Source organism: Trichechus manatus, unplaced genomic scaffold (genome assembly GCF_000243295.1).
Source record: "Trichechus manatus latirostris isolate Lorelei unplaced genomic scaffold, TriManLat1.0 scaffold00242, whole genome shotgun sequence".
Taxonomy (NCBI): domain Eukaryota; kingdom Metazoa; phylum Chordata; class Mammalia; order Sirenia; family Trichechidae; genus Trichechus; species Trichechus manatus.
Window position 1 is genome coordinate 1,864,614 of NW_004444178.1, and position 18,196 is coordinate 1,882,809.

Below are 18,196 nucleotides of genomic sequence, written 5' to 3' on the forward strand. Positions count from 1 at the left end.
GGGGTGCTGTTCACTTGCAGTTTCCCTTTTCTAGTGGACAAGAAGTGCTAGGTTAAAATAGATGGAATTTTTTGGCTGCCGTACGTGCGTCTGAGACAGGTGTGAGGGATGACTCCAAGAGCGTGGGCCAGAGGCTGCACAACTGAGAGCGTGTATAGAAGAGGAAACCGCCTGTTACGAAAGGAGGAGGTACTACTTTCAAAGCTTGAAGCATTAGAGTGGCAATATTTTACTCTGAAGTATAGAAAGACGGAGTTGTGGAGACAGGTAAATCGCACAAATACTTGCGCAGCGCTCTCTGGATTAAAAAACGCTAACGAAGGACGCACGCGTTGTGCTCGATTCTGCATCTTTAGGGAGCGTTCTGCGCAGGCGTGGGCCTGAGGTGATGACGTATTCATGCTGCCCCTCCCCCGCCTGGAGCCAGCGGAGCCCCACTCTGGAGCCCCACTCTGTAGCCCCTGTGCTCCCAGCCTCGAGTGTAGGAGTGCGGATTTCGTGAGCAATCTTCTGGCCTGTTCGCGTCGAAGCAGCCGGGGACTGCGCAGCGCCCTGCGTGCCGGTGAGCGACCCTGGACTCGCAGCCTTCAGGTCTCCTGGAGCGAGGCCAGCGGCGGCGTCATGGAAGAACTGGGCCTGATCATGAGGAGGAGGAGGGGAGGCCGTCGGGGGCCGGGCGGCGAGCAGTGCTCGGAGGTGGAGTTGTCGCGTGACTTAACCTCTGCAGGGCTGCGCCGCTTGGAGAGGGCCTCCCGGTTCGGCGCAAGTCGGGCCGTTGGGGTGGGTTCCATGTCGCCACGCCATGAGCCGCCAGCAGGCCTCTAGCTTTTTTTTTCCCTGTGGTTTTTTTTTTTTCCCGTGGTTCCTTTTTTTTTTTTAATTTTTATTTTTTAACCCTTGCCGAGTAGGCCGTGTGCAACGTTTTGTTTAAAACGCTTTTGAAAGGTGCTTTCCCTATATTTCAAGCCCTTTCAGAACTAAAATCAGAGTTTTGTGCACCTATTAAGAAAGAGGTGTTATATTTTTATTAATTTTTCCTATTATGAGTTTGAGATCCGTGTTGGTTTTCAGTAAATTAAGACTGTGATAAAAACAGCATAGGGAAGAGAAAAAGGTGTCTGACACCTCTTAATAAATCAGCGTCTCTCCAAGAATAAACGTAATTTAACTCACAGTGCTCAGAAGAAAATCTGGCAAGGAGGCAGGGGTGTCTAGTACCCGATAAAGGCTGGCGCTTGTCTGTTAGCTTTGATGAGACACGTGTCCGAGGCAGAACCTATCGGGCAGTTCGGTAAGGATAGAAAACAGGCCCGGCTGAGAGCCTTTTTGGCTTTGCCGTCTATGTCTTTTCCCCACAAGGCCTTCCCATGGGCTGCACCTTACACCGCAGCCTGCATTAACTGAGATACTGGAGCCGGTGCCTCTGAGGCCGGGCTGTAAGGCCCACTGAACCCAGCTCATGTGGTTGGTATTCCGCTAGGCCCCAAGGTCAAGTGTGGGGACCAGAAAACCAAACATGTTGCCATGGAGTATTTCTAACTCATAGTGACCCTATAGGACAGAGTAGAATTGCCCCATCGGGTTTCCAAGGAGAGGCTGGTGGATTCCAACTGCTGACCTTTGGTTAGCAGCTGAGCTCTTGATCAGTGTGTCACCAGGGTGTGCTAATTCACCTCTGAACCACCCGTAGTATTGGTTTGGCTCGAATTTAATGTAATTGAGCCAAATCAAGAGAAGATAGGTTTTTTTAGAGGTTATAAATCATTTGTTATGAACTCATGGACAACTTGTACACAGATTTTTTAGTCGCAACAATGAAACATCAACTTTATTCCTCACTCGACAGTTTTTAAAAGTTTGTCTATTTAGTGGTATAGTTTTCCCGCATTGTTTGTTCTATGAGTGACTGCAGCAAATGAATGAAATCAGCAGATTGAATTATATAACTTTGTCTTTTATTGTGATAAGGTACATAATATATGCCATTTTTACAGTTACTACATGTACCATTGATTACAATTTTGAAGTTGTGCACCCATTCTTTCTATTCTTTTCCAAATCATTCCATAACCATTAACATAAACTCAATGCCTCTAAGCAAAAACTCCCTTATACTCTCCATCCTCCCCTGTTAACAATTAATATATACATTTCCTTATTTCCTGTAAATGAGATTATACTGTACTTGTCCTTTTGCAACTGACTTATTTCACTCAGCGGAATGTTTTGAAGGTTCATCCTTGTTGTGGCATGCATTTCTTTTTATGGCAGAGAGTGTATATACCAGATTTGGTGTATCTAGTCATCTGTTTATGGAACCCTGGTGGTGCAGTATTAAGTTCAGCTACTAACCATAAGGTGAGCAGTTGGACTCCACCAGCTGCTCCTTGGAAACCCTTTGGGCCAGTTCTACTCTACCCTGTCGGGTCACTATGATTCAGAATCGACTTGACTGCGGTGGGTTTGATTTTTTTTGAGTATTCATCTGTTGATGGACATTTCAGTTGTTTCTGCCTTTTGGCTGTTGTGAAAAGTGCTGCAGTGAACCTTCACTTCTGGGTATGTACCTAGGATTAGGATTGCTGGATCACATGGTAGTTCTGTGCCAACTTTTTGAGGAACTGCCCAACTTTTCCACAGTGGTTGTACCATTTTACATCCCCACCAGCAATGGATGAGGGTTCCAGTTTTGCCACACCTATTTTCCTTTTTTATTTTTTAATCATTGCCATTCCAGCGGGGTGAGGTAGTATCTCGTTGTAGTTTTGATTTGCATCTCTAATGGCTAATGATACTGAGCAACTTTTTATGCGTTGTTGGCTGTTTGAGTATCTTCTCTGGTGAAATGTCTGTTCAAGTCCTTTGCCCATTTTTTAATTGTGTTGTCTTTTTGTTAAATTGTAGAAGTTTTTAAGTATATGTTGGATATTAGAGCATTATCAGATAAATGGTTCCAGAGATTTTTGTCCCATTCTGTAGGGTATCTTTTCACTTTTGAACAAAAATAATCTTTATGAGTTCCCATTTATCTATTTTGTCTGTTGCTGCTTGCTTTTGTTGTCAGATTATTCGACTTTTAAATTCCTCTCAGTCTTAGAATTCTTAACTGCAATGTTACTGTATTACTTACCTGCAGAGGTTATTTTTTGTATAGGTATCAGTTACTTTTTCTTACATGGCTTTTAAATTCATAGTTACTTCTCTTTGCTATTTTTGACACTGTCATCTGAAAATTTTGAAATTAATGTTCCAAATTCTGCTGCTTAGTATTAATGAATTATAGATACTATTTTGGAATTTATCTTCATAATTTTAACTGCCAGCTGTTGAAAGAAAAATCTGCAGGATTTGTGTTTTGAGTTGTGAGGATGGAAGTCTGAGGATGGAATGGAGGGTGAGAAGGATTATCAATGTTACTTACTACAAAGGGGCATGAAATTTAAAAGGTTGAGAAATACTACTTTGAAATTACCTGGTAGTACATTTAACTATACCTGCTTATAATCTGGAAACCCTGGTGGCATAGTGGTTAAGAGCTGCAGCTACTAACCAAAAGGTCGGCAGTTCGAATCCACCAGGCACTCCTTGGAAACCCAATGGAGCAGTTCTACTCTGTCCTGTAGGGTTGTTATGAGTCGGAATCAACTCCACGGCTATGGGTTTGTTTGTTTGTTTTTATTTGTAATCTGCCCAAAGCAACTTTTGCCTTTAGTAGTAATCGTTTCAAATGTAGAATATGTTTTTGTTTTATTCTCAGGCAAACAAAGCCTACATGATTCTCTTCAGAAAATCCTAAGAAAGTGTAGACCTTTGTCAGTGTTTGAACGTTTAATTACCACAAGACTGACAGAATTTCATAATTTGTTGGAAAACCACTTCTAAACTCTAGTAAATGGTTTACTTGTTTTAGATGTTATTTCAATAGAATATAATTCTTATTCCAAAAAAGAATTTGAACACTCCTTGAAATTTGTTCCAAATTAATTAAATCATTACAAACATCTAATAATGATTTTTAGTGTACTTTTTTCTTGAAGTTTACTGTAAGGTTTTTTTTTTTGTGTAGACATAGGAAAGTCTTTTCCTCCTTTGCTTTTGTGTTCAAATAAAGACAATGCTTATGATGGAGTCATATCAACTGAAAGTATGAGAATGGATTGGTTAGTAGTGAAGTCCATAATAAAGATGGAAAAAGTGGAGCTGTCTCTAAGTTTCTTTATGTGGAATTCAGAGAAAGAGATAGTGTCACTTATCCCACTTGTCAAGAAACAGGAAGAATGTGTTACTGCATTGTTTTTTCTCTAAAGAATGATTGCATTCATTTGCTCAGACATCATAAAACCCTGCATCTAAGCTTTTCTTTATGGTCTAAAAACCCTTGGAATTAAAGTTAAAACTTCCTGTCAGTTGTCTTTAGTCAAAAGGCTGAAAGGAAAAAAAAATTAATATTAAGTAGTCCTGGTGGCACAGTGGTTGAAGCACTCAGTTGCTAACCAAAAGTTGGAGATTTGAACCCACCATCCCCTTTACTGGAGGAAGAGTGGCAGTCCGCTTCCATGAAGATTACAGCCTTGGAAACCCTGTGGAGCAGTTCTGCTCTGTCCTATAGGGTTGCCTTGAGTCAGAATTGACTGGACGGCAATGGTAAAACAGTAATAATGGAAACCACTCCTCTGTCCCCAGTATTTTCCCTTTCCCACCTACTATTACAGTACATTCATCTGTCTCTTGAGTGAAAATTTTTAGTACTATTTGGGATCTATAGAGGGAATATCAGTTCTTTGCTATATTTTGTGTTAGAGGCAATTTTTATTCCAGGCTACTTAAGTAGCAGTGGCAACAAGTGGAAATCATGAAGGTACCCTGTGCTCGTCTCATTGTCTGGTTAGCTAAAGTTGATATGTGACCCTGGAGAGATAGAAGGACAGAGTTACAGTTTGCACAGTGTGTACAAAAGCTATGAGAAGTACCCTGGGGAAGATTGCAGTTTGAGTGTGTGACAGCTTTATCTTTGCAAGAATAAGAGTTTGAGAATACAAGGATTATTATAGTTAAAAGGATTAATGTACCATACTAAGGTAGGGGGGAAAAAGTACTGTTTTACCAATCTGGATGTGTTTTTAAGGTATGGCCAGATGGCCTTTTTTTGTTTCTTGGATATGGATTATAGAGAAAAGAAGCAACTGAAAGAATGGAGCAGCCCTTTCCTGAAATGGAGAAAACTTCGTTTGGGTGTGTGCATTAGAGGAGAGATTAAGAGCTCACTTTTAGGCATGAAAGTTTCGAGAGACATAAACTTGATGTCTAGGTGGCTATGTTCAGTAGGTAGGTAGTTATAAGAGCCTGGATTTTTAAATTTTATAAATGAGGAAAAAAGTAAATTGCCCAAAGTACTTAAGGTAGGAAATGATAGGAGAATTCTAACTTAACTCCCAATGCAGCACACAACACTCATAACGTCATCCTTACTATATATCTCCCAAGATCCAGGCACTGTCCCTAGAGCCATAAGAAAAATTATCATTGATGAATTTTATAATGGTGAACTATGTATTGAGATAGTGAATTAGACAATTTTTCAATTTGGGATGAAATACTATGTGGAATGTTAATTTTTGTCCCACCAGATTAAGTACTATTAGTTATGGCTATAAACTTTGAATGCAAAGTAATGTAGAACACTGTTTCTTATATTCACAACTAGGGCTTATTTATAGCTTACCCTCCATAAATAATTAAAAACAAAAACAACACTGAAGGATAAGAAAAGCCAACAAAATTCAGAATTTTTAATCATGATCATTGAAGTCTTCATACAGCTTTTGAGTGTTTTTGTGTGTTGTAGGTACCTTAAAATGTACTTAAGTTACCTGTTAGGTAATCTAGTAGTGACCACCACTCTTCTCAGGTTCCAGGAAGTCCAGAGTGAGTGAGTGGGAACTGCTTTGTTTGCTCAGACGACAGAATGGGCTTGGTAGCAGTGATAATAGTAAATTTTTTGGTGTTGTTTTATTTTGTTTTTTAATAAACCATTTTACTCTTGTTTCTCAATTTAGGTAGTTAAAATACTCAGAAACTTTCATAAAACTTCTGCAGAGGATTTCCTCTACAAGCCTAATTGCATCCGACAGATGGCAACTTGTTCAGATGATGATGCAGTGCCTGTGCACCCTTTTTCCAGAGAGGCCAAGAGGATCGTTGCTCTGCCTGCTGCTGATAGACATCGGCTTGGCCTGGCAATGTTATACTCTCCAGAAATGAGGCGAAAACGAACTATTAGGACCCTGTGCATGACTGTCTTAGCTGCTGTTTTCCCGACCTTCAAAGGTCCTGTCGTCAAGGTCAAACCTGTCATTGATGGACAAACAGTTACTTGGCAAATGCAGTTATATGGCACCCCTCTGTTGTCAATCCCTGAAGTTCCCGATGATCCAGAACATAGACTTGGGTTATACCATGCAACGCTGAACATTCTCGTCGCATTGTTCAAGGACTCACGGGACAATAGCCATATGAGGACTGCAGAAAACAGGTTCAAGGCATTCAAGGCAGCAGTCAATACAGACATGGAGCACACACCATATCCTGCTATTAATGTGTCTGCTTATGTCATCTACTTGTCTCTTCAGCCCTGGTGTCATAGAGTCTTGCGTAGAATTTTAAGTACCAAATTCACAGGTCCAGCCGAACAGATGATGGTGCAAGTCCATATGGTGGCTCGATGGTCACAGATGACTACCCTCAATGCTATTAAAAGGTTCCTTAACGAGTGTGACTCGAGCTTGATCCTAATACCTGAAGTAAAAGAGGAGATACCCAAGTTCCATGAAGCATATGAGAGACTTCGTGAAAAAACTGGAGAATGGTTTCCTTATGCCAAGGCAATCAAACACCCTGAAGCCCAGAAAGTGAAGACGGCAGCATTTCCAAACCTGGCATCGGCAGCCCTGTACCATGCAGCAGAGACAACACCAACTATGCGAAACTATAGAGCAGGGAAACACATTAGGGGAGGGCTCCCTGAAACAACACTCAAAAGTGCTTTTGAGCGCAAAATCTCACGTGAAGAGCGGGCAACGCTATACTCCTCAGGCATCACTGGTGAGGTGAGTGACCAGGTGTCACAATCACCGACAGAGGCAGAGTCATCCATGGATGATGATTAAGAGTTTTTGTTTAGTAAAAAAAAAACCATAACCCCCCCTTAAACAAACAAATAAATACAAACTCAAAAAAGAAACAAAAAATCTGTAGGAGGCAATTTAATAGCTGCTGTGAGGCATACTAAGATTGGATCCATCAAGGCATTTAGAAAGGAAGTGAGGAGGAGAGAGTAGAGCAAAAAGTAAAATGATAATTTTTTGAATGACTAGAATATGAGGGAGAGATTAAGTGACATGTAAGACGTGGAAACAAAAAAGGGTGCTGTAGGCTTTCAGCAGAGGATTGTGTGTTGGCAAGATCAGGAAATAGTTTCTTGAAACTAGCTGTGGAGGGTAACCTTGAAGATAAGAAATTTCCATTATGGAAACTGGAAAGAGTGAGGGATGGAAGAGTTACATTTCAGGAGGAAGTTAGAGGAATAGCAAAGACATAGAAAGTTTTTTTCTTTTTTTAATCTGCTTTCTTAATTTTAAATAGTGGAACAATATATTCAAAGATGAGTTAATGTAAATATTTTTCAAATTGAGTACTTCAGTACTCTGGGATGAGGAGGCGCAAAAAGGGCTGGTCATAGTGAGATTGAGCATGTGGATATGTCATGTTTCAAGAGCTGTACAGGTGGTTCTGAGGGCGTTATAAGAAAATTCTTCAAGTAGTAACATGAGCAAACATTGAAAACATGCTAGTGCAAGAAGTCAATCACAAAAGACCACCTACTATATGACTCTTTATGTTAATATCTAGAATAAGTAAATCTATTGAGAGGGGAAGTAGATTAGTGGTTGCTTCAGGCTGTGGGGAATGGGGTAGGAGAGTGATAGTTAAGGGTATAGGTTTATTTTTTATATTTTTTTTTTTACAGGATTATTTTTGAGATTTATAGATACGTTCTAAAGTTGGTGATTGCACATCTGAACATACCAAAAGCCATTGAATTGTACACTTTAAATGGGATGTGAACTGTCAATAAAGCTGTTTTAAAAAAAAATGAATAAACATTTGCCACTCACGTTCTGTTAAACATAAAGAAGTTAATAATTTAGGACCTTAGAGCCTACAGATTTAGACAGATTGTAAGTCTCATATAGAAGCAAAAAAGGGTTATGCAACCTAGTAAACCCTGAAGCACGTTTATGAATATTGGTGGATTTTTCAGAGAACATTTTGTCTAATACTTGATGTGTTATATTCATGCAGTCTTAAAAGTTCTTGATGACCTGTTAAATCTAAGCAAGACGAAGAAGGCAGGGATCAGTGATTCGATGATAAGGTGTAGTGTTTCAGGAAATGACCTAATAAATTGGGTTTTAATATTTAGCAAATTTCAGGTCAGGGGATGCTTGCTCCCACTTTTTAGAAAGCAAAACTTAATAAAGCAGATTAAGGTCAACAAGATGATCAAAGGACAACGTTGTATCCTAAACAGAACTATTGCTCACATTTTTTTTTCCCAAGATGCAAATACTTGTACACAGGACAGAAAACTTGGAAAATAAGAACAAGTCAGCTTTTATTTAGTATCCCTAGTTGAACGCAAGTAGGACAGGCTAATGAAATTCTTTTATTTTTTTTTTTCCTGACTTCACTGTATTTTAAACTTTTCTTTGTTAAGGACTAAACTTGAAAGTGAGCCATTCTCTCAGAGATCTCTTACAGTAGCAAAACTGATTCTAACAGATACATGAAAAACTTTTACTGACTTATTGTAGAGACAAAATATTCCCCAATTAATAATTTCTGCAGGGCAGAGGGTAGAAATAGTGCAATATGCATTTGGATACTGAATCTTCTAATAATTCAAATCCACTTGCCAGTAGTATACCTGACAGATCAAAGTTTCTTACAGGAAATTACAGGGACTTCAAGGAACAGGATATCAACAGCAAACAGCTACCCCAACAACAAAACAGCACCGAGCCATCAGAGCAAGAGAAGGAGCAGCAATTGTTTGCATACAATGGAAAACCAAAGAGCTTGAGTGACAAAGTGACCATTGCAAACACAGGAGAAGGATAGGGTGGCTGTTAGCACCAAATATCATATGTAGCCATCAGGATGCACAGGGGCACTGTGTGTCATCAGAGAAGTCACCTCCCCTCCCCCTGTGCTCCAGGTGGTATCTCAGAGCCCCAGCTACCAGCCCCCTACCTCTCAGACTTCCCAGGGCTAGAAGCAGCAGAGCCAGAGCCCAGGCGCTACCACTCATCGCTGTAGGGGCCAAAGACGTCCAGGGTCCCCACTGCTAATGGGGGAGGATAGGGTCACCACTGCTGTCTTGCTGGGTGGAAACCCCAGGTTTTACTCAGTGTGACTTGTCACAGCCAATAAGCAAGAGATGGGAGATGAGAAAGGCACCTTTATTTCATTGCACAAGGAAAGGAACAGTCGGAGCTGCTGCCTTCAAGACTGCTCAGCGAGGGTGAGGGGTTTATAAGCAGGAAGTTACATCAACATTCCTAATATGCAGGTGCAATGGGGTTTACGTATAACTTCATGCATCAAATGTTCAGAAAATGGCAGTTAAACTTTACCCAGAGGCAGGAAAGTTAACTGTGAATGAGGTACTTAATGAACTAAAAAGTTATCCAGGATGTCAGCAGGGTGCCTGTCTTAGTTATCTAGTGCTGCGGCAACAAGTACCACAAGTGGATGCCTTCAACAAACGGAAGTTTATTCTGTCACGGTTTTCCAGATTAGAAGTCCAAATTCAGGGTGTCAGCTCCAGGGGAAGGCTTTCTCTTTCTGTCTGCTCTGCTTAGTGCAGGGACCTCATGTTCAAAGGATGTGCTCTTCTCCTGGCACTACTTTTCCTGGTGATATGAGGTCTCCCAGACAATAATTTCTCACAGTAAATTATAAAAGCAGGTGGGTTATGATCTGGCATCCCATGTAAGTTGACTTTGGGGGAGAAATGTGCTGAAAATCCCAGCACAACATTAGATAACTGGCTGTTTCTTTGTAAAATAGTAAACTGGCATTCTGACATTAAAAAAAAAAAAAAAAGCCTATGCATTTTACATTTACGAAAAAATTTAGGCTATATAGGTGTCCTTGGCTGGGTTCTCTGGAGAAGCAAAGCCAGTAAAGTGTTTAAATGTATGTATAGAGGTTTATACCAAGGAAATGGCTCATGCAGTTGTAGAGGCTGGAATGTCCCAAGTCCATGGGTCAGGATAGAGGCTTCTCCCGATTCACACAGCTGCAGGGGCTGGTGAACCCAAGATGGGCAGATCAGAGAGCAGGGCTGTTGCTCACAGGCTGTGAAGATCGACGAATCTCAAGATCAGCAGGTAAGCTGCCGGCTCAAGTCCCAAGAACTAGAGGTCAGACAAACAGGATCCAGAGTGAGCAAAAGCCCACGAGCCTTGTCAGAACGTCCATTTGTATTCTATGCAGGGCGCATATTGAAGAAAACTCCCTTTTCAACTGATTGACTGCTCACAGCAGATCCCATTATGGAGGTGATCACAACATCATACAACTGCCAAACCACTGAGAATCATGGCCCAGCCAAGCTGACACAGCATTAACCATCACAGCGCCTAAACCAGTTTCCACCGATTTCCTGTAGTTCTGGGCAGCAGTTAAGGAAAGGACAACCAGGATATTAATGTAAAGCTATGGGGCGGGCGTGTCAAGCAAGGGAACCAAGATGTTAATGTAAAGCTATGCAGGGTGCCAAGCAAGCTGCTTGAGGCAGTGGAATTTTCCTCAGCCTGGGGCCCTCTAAGCCCCTCCGCCCTCGTATCTTTGAACTTTGTCCCTCTATTCCCGCTCTGCCTTCAGGGGAGCTGCATTTCTTGGCTCTGAGGAGCAGCCAGGCCTTTCTGGGCACGATGACGGACCTTTTCCCGCAGCAGCTCCACGACCCTGCCGTCCTCCTGCCGCCAGTCAGAAAGCCACAACCGCCTGCCTCTAGGAAACCGAGGTGTGCCTTTAAGTCCTGGCTGTGGCTCCAGCACTTTGCACATCATTTCTGCAGTTGCACAGCCAGGGGACAAGCTCCGGAGATGAAGTTTGGCATCTCGAGTCTCACTGTCTTAATAAATGTTTTGAGAACACTTGGTAATCCTAGAAACTGCTGAGATGGACGTTCAGCAAAGGAAGCTTTGCAAGGTTCAATGGGAAATAAGGGTGCCCCCTTGGCCATCACTTGGGATGTTGCCCTCAGCAACTGCACTCCCTGAGTGGAAAAGAGACAATGATTAACAGAGAGTAGCCTGGGAGCCCTGTTGGGCACAAGGTTCAGGCCACAGGTCCTCATACAGATTTGAGAATGAACACTTGAACTAAGCATGAGTGAGGGCAGAATATGGCTCAATGCATAAACGAGAGTTTTAAAACTTTTATAACTTTTTATTTGAAGTAAAATTACTAAGTTTAAAACTTATCTTTCAAAATAAAATATTAATCCACCTGGGAAAAAAATGTCTTGATGCTGGACAACATATGTGTGTAGCCTCCCTTTTACACTGAGAAAAGGCACCCGATCTTACTGGATAAAAACGAAATAGAACTTTTTGGTGGGGGACAGATGATTTTCATCTTTAAGCCTAATTATGGAGGAAGAATTTAGTGTGGGAAGGATGAAAACCCAGAGTTTTTTTTAGTGTATGTCTTTTGTTTCACCTTTAGGTTAGTAGTTGTGCATAAGCCAGTTGGGCCACCCAGGGACTTTATTTTAGTAAAGAAGGTGTAAATCATGCAGTCATAATTTATATCTATGTGTGGTATTCCTTTGTTTATGGGGAAAAATAAACCGGTTGTTTGCTAAGCAGAACCTATCCAATCAAGATGGTTTGGTTTGCTCATTTCAGAGTAAGAAATTCAGCAGATAGGCTCAATATCTTTCACAAGATAATTCACTGCTGGAAAGACCAGAACAGTGTAGCTGCTTTGCTTTCCAAGAGTCTGGTGACTACCTATATATGATCAACAGTTTCATCGCAATCAATTATAGAGATTGTATCTGAAAATACAGGAAAGAGATAAGATGCACTGACAATTGTTAAAACAAAAATCATATTAAGCCAATAATAGAAATTGATTGAAGTTTATTGAATATACGATTTGCAAATCGGAGTAGCATTTCGATTAGAGAGTTGAAAGGGTTTCGAAGATGAGAAACTCCAAAGATTTTTACACCCTCTTGTGACCCTCGTACTTTGCAACATGTTTTCTCTCTTTCAAAATGGGCAATGGAGAGCTTGACATAACTGATGCCACAGTGAACCTAAAAGTTTTTTTCTACCTGTCTTCTCCTTTCCACATACTTTTGTTAATGGCTTTGTTTTGTTCTGTCTGGCCACCTGTCACTTATGACCCCCCACATAAAGATTAGAGCCCGGATGTCTGGTCTGTAAATCTTTAGCCTCATAAGGAGATGTCCAGCATGTATCTCTTTAGTCTGATAGTCTCTTGTAATGAATAACTCATCTGGCCGTGCCATCTGCGGGCTATGTGCCAAAAAGACAGTTCTAACCTTTGTAACACCCATATACAAGCTGTAATGTAAAATTGCCTTCCGGACTCCATAAAGACAGCCTGTGTTGCTGTCGGACTCCCCGTTGGTGTCACCTCCTAATAAACTTTCTATTTCTTAGAGTACATTTCATTGTCTCAACTGCTCCAGGGCACAGACCCTAATCGGGCAACACTATCTTACCAACATTGCCATGGAAAAAGGGCTGCAACAAAACTGATAAAATAATTTGTGGTTCAGGAAGGATTTCATACAGCATTGTCTTGAACAGTATAATTACTGACTTATGCTAAAACACCTCTATTCTGACCATTGGCATTTCTGTTTCTTGGAACTGACTGCACATAGATAATTATTAAAAAGAGCATAATGTCTAAGGCAAACCGGACTTCCATCTAATTTATCTAGACCATTATTTGGCTCAAAGATGACTTTTAGAAACCAGTTTGCTCAAGGCTCCAGGTTCAAAAGAAGATCTGAGGGAAATGGTCTGGGTGGATCACCCCAACTCCATGGACCCCAGAAGTCTGGATTACAGGAGAATTAAAACTTTCTCAATGAATTCCAACAAATGAAATTTGCCAAATATATCCTATCTTTAATTCTCATTCATAGGCTGAACTTTCTCTCATTCCTGATTTTCTTTTAAATAATAGTATTTGTCAAAAACACCAGAAATTAGTGTAACACTTTATTTATTGTGAGTAGATTACTGATTCCAAGTCAAGCAGCCTCAACCTGAAAGTATTGGGAAAGTGCTCAGTGAAAGAGGGGATAATGAGAACGAGTTATATAGGTCATTGTCATGTTAATTTCTCAGGCGATAGCATCAAAACACATGCCAGATTCCAGGGTAGATCATTTGTAGAAACAGTCACTAAGGACATGCCCTGTGCTTCTGGTCAGACCCTGGAGTTCCTGCTTCTCAAAGCTGGGCTGCACATTGATAATTCTCTAAAACAGCCGAATGCCTATGTCAAAATGGTCTCTGCTAAGCTGCTTATGGAAACCCTGGTGGTGCAGTGGTTAAGAGCTACGGCTGCTAACCAAAAGGCCGGCAGTTTGAATCCACCAGGCGTTCCTTGGAAACCATATGGGGCAGTTCTACTCTGTCCTGTAGGGTCACTATGAGTCAGAATTGAGTCGATGGCAATGGGTTTAGTTTTCTGGAAGCTGCTTACTAAGCTATTGTTTGACCTGAAGGTGTGTCATGGATTGAATTATGTCCCCCAAAAAATATGTGTATCGATTTGACTGGGCCATGATTCCCAGAATTGTGTGGTTGGCCTCCATTTTGTGATTGTAATTTTATGTTAAAGAGGTTTAGGGTGGGATTGTAGCACCACCCTTACCCAGGTCACATCCCTTATCCAATGTAAAGTGAGTTTCCTTGGGGTGTGGCCTGCACCACCTTTTATCTCTCAAGAGATAAAAGGAAAAAGAAGCAAGAAGAGAGTTGGTGACCTCATATCATCAAGAAAGCAGTTCCAGGAGCAGAGCGTGTCCTTTGGACTGGGGTCCCTATACCGAGAAGCTCCTAGTCCTGGGAAAACTGATGAGAAGGCCAAGAGAGAGAGAAAGCCTTCCCCTGGAGCTGACACCCTGAATTTGGACTTTTAGCCTACTTTACTGTAAGGAAATAAACTTCTCTTTGTTAAAACCATCCACTTGTGGTATTTCTGTTATAGCAGCACTAGATGACTAAGACAAGGTGATTCCAGGAAAACCAGTTCCTTAAAGACTTAAGGTTCAAAAGGACACTAAGGGTAAGTGGTCACCCCAACTTCACAGGCCCAGAAGTCTGGATTCCAGGAGAATTAAAACTGTTTCTTATATTCTTTTATTTTATTTTTAATTATTTAATCATTCTGGCTGTGGCTCATAGCAAGCCAGACGAGAAGGAAGTGTGACCAAGCTTTGTTTCATTAAAATATATTCATAAAGAAAATCAGTTGATAGCTGGGAAGATGATGCACCCAAATAAACATTATAAATATGTTTTGCCTATGATATATATACCTACTTAATGTAGAACTAGGACACCCTAGTAAATTTCAAAAGGAAGATAAAGTGAACCATTTGTTTAGTTGTTTCTGGAAAGCCCTTTTAAACCCCATTTTCTCCCCTAGTCTTCCTACCCAGTAAATAGCACCTCTTTTCATGGTCCCTCCAGTTATAAACCAGGAAGCCGGCTTTGGGCTTCCTTTCTTTCTGTTAGTCACTGCTCCACCTCTGTGTTCAGTCCATGAAAAAGATAGCTAGACCTCAAATCCGTCTATTCCTCTGTATACCTCTGCCACCACCCTGGGTCAAGCCACCACTATTGCTCATGTGGATCACTTCAAAAAAAACCGTACAGGCAGTCCTGAGTTACAAACATCTGACTTTTGTGCAGCCCATAGTTACAAACTAAGCTCCGTAAAGCCTATTATATTAAAAATTCAAGGTACGTACATTAATTCATAATAACAAACGGGCACTACTTTGCTACACACATCAAAACATTTTTTCTGTATTATGTTAAAGATGTTTTAGTGTATCTGGAAGTGATTCTTCAATTTTTTTATGCATAGAAAGGTACACAATACACAAAGATAAACATTTGACTAACTGAACATTACATACGAACCGTACCTTACTGTTCCAACTTACCTACAAATTTGATTTAAAGACAGTCTTAAGAATGGAACTTGTTCGTGATCTGGGACTGCCTGTACTTGTTTTCAGTGCTTCTGACCCCATCCAATGTCTATCTCTGACATACAACAGCCACAGTAAGCTTTCACAATGTTAATCATACTGTGTCTCTACCCCAAAATTTTTCACTGATCTCCCAGTCATAATGGGTAAACACACAAGTAGTACTGTTATCTACAAGACTTGAATCTTGCTTATCTGTTTACCTATAAATGTTTTTATTTCCTCCCATAAGCCTACTATCCCTACTCAGCCTCCACCCACTGACCTGCTGACAGTTCCAAAAATAAGCCAAACATTATCCTTGACATGATTGACTGCTTATCCTACAGATCTCAGCTGAATTTCACCTCCTGAACACTCTTTCACAAACGGGACATTCTCTAGCACTGCACGATTTATGTCCTTCTTAGAACTTAAATTGAAACCCTGGTGGCATAGTGGTTAAGAGCTATGGCTGCCAACCAAAAGGTCCGCTATTGGAATCCACCAGGTGCTTCTTGGAAACTCTACGGGGCAGTTCTGCTCTGTCCTATAGGGTCACTATGAGTCGGAATCAACTCGACGGCAAGGGGTTTGTTTTTTTTTTTTTTTTTAGAACTTAAATATTTTATCTGTATCCTTGTTTGTTATCTGCCCCCACCCCTCTAGAAGGTAAGCTGTAAACAGATCATGACTCATTCCTTTACCTCTGTATCCCTGGCATGAATAGATCTATGATTAGTGTTTTTAAGCGATAGAACTCAAAAAATGTCCACATTACCAGAGGTAGTTGAGATCTCAGTCCAGTTTCTCTATACTTGAAATTAAAATAATTCACCTGAAACATCACAATTGATTTAGATTAAGGTTAAAAAAAAAAAGTATTCACAGTACATTTACTATGCTAGATACTAATCTTCGTTCTTTTCTTTCCCCCTTGTGGCGTCAGCTCTTTTATTTTTTTTTAAATTGTGCTTTAGATGAAGGTTTACAGAGCAAATTACCTTCTCGTTAAACAATTAATGCACATACTGTTTTGTGACATTGGTTCCCAACCCCGTGCTATGTCAACACTCTCCCCTTCTCAACCATGGGTTCCCCATTTCCATTTGTCCAGTTTTCCTGTCTTCTCCTGTCTTCTCATTCTTGCCCCTAGGGTGGCTGGTGTGCCCGTTTAGTCTCGTATACAAGGTTGAGCTACGTGTATTACTGTTTGTTTTATGGGCCTATCTAATCTTTGGCTAAAGGGTGAACCTCAGGAGTAACCTCAGTACCGAGTTAAAAGGGTGTCTGGGTTCATTCACTCGGGGTTTCTCCAGTCTCTGTCAGATCAGTAAGTCTGATCCTTTTTTGTGAGTTAGAATTTTGTTCTACATTTTGCTCCAGCTCTGTCCGGGACCCTCTGTTGTGATCCCTGTCAGAGAGTCGGTGGTAGCTGGGCACCATCTAGTTGTACTGGACTCAGTCTGGTGGAGGCTGTGATAGTTGTGGCTCATTAGTCCTTTGGACTAATCTTCCCATGTATCTTTGGTTTTCTTCATGTCCCTTGCTCCAGACAGACTGAGACCAGTAAAGTATCTTAGATGGCCACTCACAAGCTTTTAAGACCCCAGACACTACTCACCAAAGTAAGATGTGGAACATTTTCTTTATATACTACGTTATGCCAATTGAGCTAGATGTGCTCCAAGACCATGGTCCACATCCCTCAGCCCAGTAAATCAATCCCTGAGGGAGTTTGGATGTGTCTATGAAGCTTCTATGATAATCTTAGTTCTTTAAACATTGTATTAGATTCCCATTACTATTTTAACAAATTACCACAAACCCACTGTTGGTGGTCGTGTTAGTTGCCATCAAGTTGATTCCAACTCATGATGACTCCACGTGTGCAGAACAGAACTGCTCAGTAGGGTTTTCAACACTGATTTTTCAGAAGCAGATCACCAGGCGTGTCTTTCAAGGTGCCTCTGGATGGATTCGAATTGTCAACCTTTTGGCTAGTAGTTGAGAACTTAAAGTTTGTGCCACCCAGACAACCCACTAGAAATCTAATGACTTAAAACAACATGAATTGATTACCTTATTATCTTATTATGTTACAGGTCTGGAGGTCAGAAGTACAAAATCAGTTTCACTTGGCTAAAATTAAGTTGTCAGAAGGCCAGTAATCTCCTTCTGGAGACTCTAGGGAAAGAATTTGTTTCTTTGCCTTTTCCAGCTTCTAAAGACCTACTGCATTCCTAGGCTCATGGCCTGTCCCTGCATCTTCAAAACCAACAGCATAGCATCTTCTGTCCTCTCTGACCTCTGCTTAGGTCCTTACATCTCTCCCTGACTCTGATCCTCCTGCCTTCTTCTATAAGGACCTTTGTGATTATACTGGACCTATCTAGATAATCCAGGATAACCTCCACATCTAAAGATCCTTAACTTCATCACATCTGCAAAGCCCCTTTATCATCTACCTGTAAACTTGTTGCCAATTCCAACTCATAGCGACCCTATAAGACAGAGTAGAACGGGTTTGTAGGGTTTCTAAGGAGCCACTTGTGGGTTGGAACTGTCAACATTTTGGGTAGGAGCCGAGTTCTTAACCACTGCACCTAGGTAACATATTTACAGGTTCCAGGAATTAGAATATTGACATATATTGGCAGGGTCATTCTGTCTACTATACTTGAGCTTTCACAATCTCCAACAGACATGTTGAAGTGCTAATACACAGCTAGCCCAGAAGTAGAAATGTAAATTTATGTATTTATCAGAAAAAAAAATTCATAGCTGCCATTAATGCATAGCTTTCAACAGCAAAATGAAAGAATTGTACTGTAAGAGTGCAATGGACTCTTTTTATCATAAAATTTGAAT

General features: G+C 40.9%; 1 protein-coding gene across 2 annotated transcripts; it reads left to right on the top strand.

Annotated features, from left to right (window-relative positions):
• The first annotated feature begins 331 nt into the window (after positions 1-331).
• Positions 332-10,167, top strand: LOC111819001 (uncharacterized). 2 transcript variants are annotated; one of them, XM_023724348.1, is made up of 2 exons: positions 332-562; positions 6,057-10,167. In XM_023724348.1, exon 2 carries the CDS (start codon positions 6,132-6,134, stop codon positions 7,164-7,166), a length of 1,035 nt encoding a protein of 344 aa, XP_023580116.1. In that variant the 5' UTR covers positions 332-562; positions 6,057-6,131; the 3' UTR covers positions 7,167-10,167. The 2 variants fall into 2 exon arrangements, with proteins under 2 accessions (XP_023580116.1, XP_023580115.1); XM_023724347.1 differs by lacking the exon at positions 332-562 and adding an exon at positions 629-780.
• Positions 10,168-18,196: the final 8,029 nt, after the last annotated feature.